Below are 3616 nucleotides of genomic sequence, written 5' to 3' on the forward strand. Positions count from 1 at the left end.
TCATAATTCATAACAGACAACTGGTCCGTCCAACATACAATCAAAACCACAAAATAGAAATAGAATGTAATACAAATCTTCAATAAAGAACATATAATTAAATAAAATGTAATGTGCAAATCTGAGCATTTTCACTGTCTTCATGAGACATTAAGCTACTGGACTCTCAAGAGAAATAAACCCAAAGGCAAAAGCTTCAGGGAGGAAACACAAGTTGTTTGTTTTAAACAACGACACTTTTTTTTAAACTGAAAACAATGCTGGAAAACGCCTTTTATGAAATAGTGAATATGAAAATTGCTTATCAAAAACGAAATCCCCAAATTATGCTAAAATAGATGTATATTAGTGATAAATGCTGAAGTAAGGAACTGGGAACCTTAAAAGCCGTTTCTTTTAAGGGAACCGAGCCAAAAGACTTGAATCTTTCAAAACAATCGTTCTCCCATCACTCATAGCAACTGCCACTTACACCCGAACCGCTTGTTGTCATTCGTCACTTCCTGCGCGGCAGATCCTAAACTAGCTAAAAAGTTAGCAGCTGATTCGGCTTGTTTTTATGAGGATATTCAGTAGTTTTGACAATGATGATGGTCATATAAGCTGAACAAACTCAATTCCCAGTTAAACCGGAGTGATAATATCTGGCCGTTGATGACACATTAGCCTAATTGGCTGTTGGCTACTGTCTGTTTACAGCCTGTAAGCTTAACGCTTAGCCCTGTGTTTTCTCCATGGATCACCCTTTTACTGGTAACCGCGTGTTAAGGTGAGCTCGAATTTGTGTTAATTAATTAGGAATCTCCCACCATGTCCAACCAGCTGACTGCAGAGCAGCAGCGGAAGATAGAGGAGAACAGACGGAAAGCTTTGGAGCGAAGAGCCCAAAGACTCGGACAGCAGACTTCAGCGGGATTTAATGGTGCTTCAGTGCAGACAGATTTCCCCAAGCAGAGCGAAAATCACAGAAATCCTCCTTTGTCTGTACCACCACGGTTTGTCCCACCTTTTAAACAAGACTCACAGATAACCAGCAATCAGATCCACAGACCAAACCAACAGCTGCTACCTGGTACTAGCAATCAAGTCAACAAGAATACTCAGAATAACTCGTTCAGACAGGTGAGAAATTTTCATACAGATCTAACCTGCGAGAAGTTTTCTTTATTCTTTAATCGATAAGTTATATTTTCAGGTCACTGCTCCTCCTCCTCGAACAAATCAGCACTTGCAAAACCTTGGGTCATCTGGTGGAGGAAATGTTGGTGTGAAGCCAGTTCAGGCCATTTCTGTCACATCTGGAAGTGCAGTTGGCTCATTCTACAAGCCACCCAGCATACCTGCAGCGCAGCCTCCTCCAAGATGCAGCACATCGGCTGCTGCAAAGAAGGCTGCCATCTCTGTGAGAGGGAAGTGTGTGCCTCATGCAGAGGATCGTTTCAAGGTAGAAGTGGGCTATCATGCAGAGCTTATTGCCGTTTTTAAGTCCATCCCTTCAAAGAACTATGGTGAGTATCCAACAGTGTAGCCACCTTCACACATATGACATTTAAAAGAGACCATAAAAGTAAACTTTCTCAAAAAATCATGGGTTAGTTCGCAGTCTAATGAATCAGGAGTAAAATTTAAGTATCCGCCAGGTGAATATAAGTGCGAATAAAAAAAAAAAAGCATGATGAAAAAATACATTTTTAGCTGCAGACATTAGTCCATATCCCATTCTCTCAAAGCTGCATTTATTCATCTGTTTATCAAACCGTCCATTCATTCGTCAACTCATCCATGTGCCTGTTTACTTATCCATCAATATATTTGTTTGTCCATTCATATGTCTATCCATCGATCTGCTTATTCAGTAATGTTGAGCCATCTGTCATTGATAAAACCTCATCTTTAAATACATACCACAAATTCAAGTTGAAATGTTTTTTTTGCTTTTTTAATGGCTTGAGAACGAACAGAATAGCGGGAAGTTTGAGTTTTTGTAAATTAAAATATAATATGATATAATATTAACTCTGTAATGGAAATTTGTACAAATTCTGGACACCAAATATATATTTAATCCTTCAGCTGATGCTCAGTTTTGATCATTAAAGCCAAATCAATGTAAAGTCAGCCACAGGGTTAGGATTGAAAGAGCACTTAAATGAGATAAAATTTAATTATTTAAGAAAACAACTCTTTTAATGATGGGAGCATTGTTGTGCTTTTCCCTGATGAAGAGAATAAATCATCCATAGTTGCAATAGACTAGATGCCTTGATTGTTGTTGATCTGGATATTTGTCTGACTTTAAGTAAGTATCCCAAGTTTGCACTTTCTTTTGGAGCAATGAAATCTTTTTCTCTGCCGTAGATCCTGCCACAAAAACATGGAACTTCAGTCTGGATGACTACACACAGCTGAGTATGGAAACTAAGAACAAATCAGCTCTTTAAAGTAAGCTTAAAGGTTGAAAGCACAATTTGTGGTGTTTCTGTATTTTGACGTCCTGCTGCAGTGGACCAGGTGGCTGCCATTCCCTCGGTTTCCCTGAGGCCGCTGGAGGGAATCGCCGCTTTGGACTCGGCGCCCAGCCGACCCTGTGACGGTGCAGCACTGGCGGCGCTGCTGAAGCTGTGCAATGGCTGGCAGAAACCCGGCGCCAGTGTGCAAGGGCAGTGCATCCTGGTGTCGCGGACGAAGTTTGAGGTTGACATCCCTTACCATGCTGACGTCATCGCAGTGTTTAAGCAGATGCCAACAAAAAACTATGGTACAAAAGCCTCCTTTTTTATTTTTATTTTTTTTATTAATTTCAGGCTTTCCTAATGTTTTTGTGGCGTTCTAAAGGTTTCTTCAAAATTCACCTTTATTGCAGACATGAAGACACGAAAGTGGAGCTTTTCACTGGAGGACTACAAGAGACTGAGTAACACCATTTTATTGCTGCTCTCCTCACTGTCTGTGCTGCCTTCACCATCTTGTCTAACCATGTCATGTTTCCTGCTCAGTGGATCTGCTCAGTGGGATGGCAGGAGTGGAGGTGGAGCCTCTTCCCAGGGCAGTAATTCAGGCGTTCGCTGCCAGCTTCAACGGGACCGTCGCCAAGTCTTCAGACGTCCCTGAGGCGGACCTCTCAAGCATCGACCCCACCCTCACCTCCAGCCTCATGCCCTTCCAGAAGGAGGGAGTCAAGTAGGTGTATCTGGGCAGCAGCTCCTGCTCTCTCAGCACAACATACCCAATAAGTCAATACCACTTTACATCTCGGGTCGTTCGTAAAAGTCTGGAGATAATGAGTCTTTGTTGACCAGTTCAGTTTTAGGTTGTTTGCTGAGAGTTATCTGTAATTTTGAATTTTGTATTTTTTTTTTTACTTGCACGCAGCTTTGCAGTGTCTAAGCAAGGCCGCCTCCTCCTGGCTGATGACATGGGCTTGGGAAAGACGGTGCAGGCCATCTGCATAGCGGCCTACTACAGGAACGAGTGGCCCTTGTTGGTGGTGACGCCTTCATCTGTTCGGTTCACCTGGGCGGAGGTACAAAAATAAAGCTAACTATTTAACTCTTTGTTTGCATTTAATGATGCCCAAAGAAAAGAGACTAAGCTTTACTTATTATACGAGCTGTAC

General features: G+C 41.9%; 1 protein-coding gene across 1 annotated transcript; it reads left to right on the forward strand.

Annotated features, from left to right (window-relative positions):
- The first annotated feature begins 299 nt into the window (after positions 1–299).
- Positions 300–3556, forward strand: LOC106944053 (SWI/SNF-related matrix-associated actin-dependent regulator of chromatin subfamily A-like protein 1). Its single transcript, XM_015027318.1, has 7 exons — positions 300–1122; positions 1196–1508; positions 2359–2409; positions 2504–2758; positions 2864–2914; positions 2997–3180; positions 3373–3556. Exons 1-7 carry the CDS (start codon positions 811–813, stop codon positions 3533–3535), a joined length of 1329 nt encoding a protein of 442 aa, XP_014882804.1. The 5' UTR covers positions 300–810; the 3' UTR covers positions 3536–3556.
- The last annotated feature ends 60 nt before the right edge of the window (positions 3557–3616 follow it).

Source organism: Poecilia latipinna, unplaced genomic scaffold, assembly GCF_001443285.1.
Source record: "Poecilia latipinna isolate Pla-1442-1.1 unplaced genomic scaffold, P_latipinna-1.0 Scaffold6733, whole genome shotgun sequence".
Classification (NCBI taxonomy): Eukaryota; Metazoa; Chordata; class Actinopteri; order Cyprinodontiformes; family Poeciliidae; genus Poecilia; species Poecilia latipinna.

What these genes read in the sequence shown, in the direction of transcription:
- LOC106944053 (XM_015027318.1), top strand. Translation starts at nt 811, where the DNA reads ATGTCCAACCAGCTGACTGCAGAGCAGCAGCGGAAGATAGAGGAGAAC. An exon ending in AGAATAACTCGTTCAGACAG is followed by an intron (nt 1,123 to 1,195) that starts GTGAGAAATTTT and finishes TTATATTTTCAG; the next exon opens with GTCACTGCTCCTCCTCCTCG. An exon ending in TTCCAGAAGGAGGGAGTCAA is followed by an intron (nt 3,181 to 3,372) that starts GTAGGTGTATCT and finishes ACTTGCACGCAG; the next exon opens with CTTTGCAGTGTCTAAGCAAG.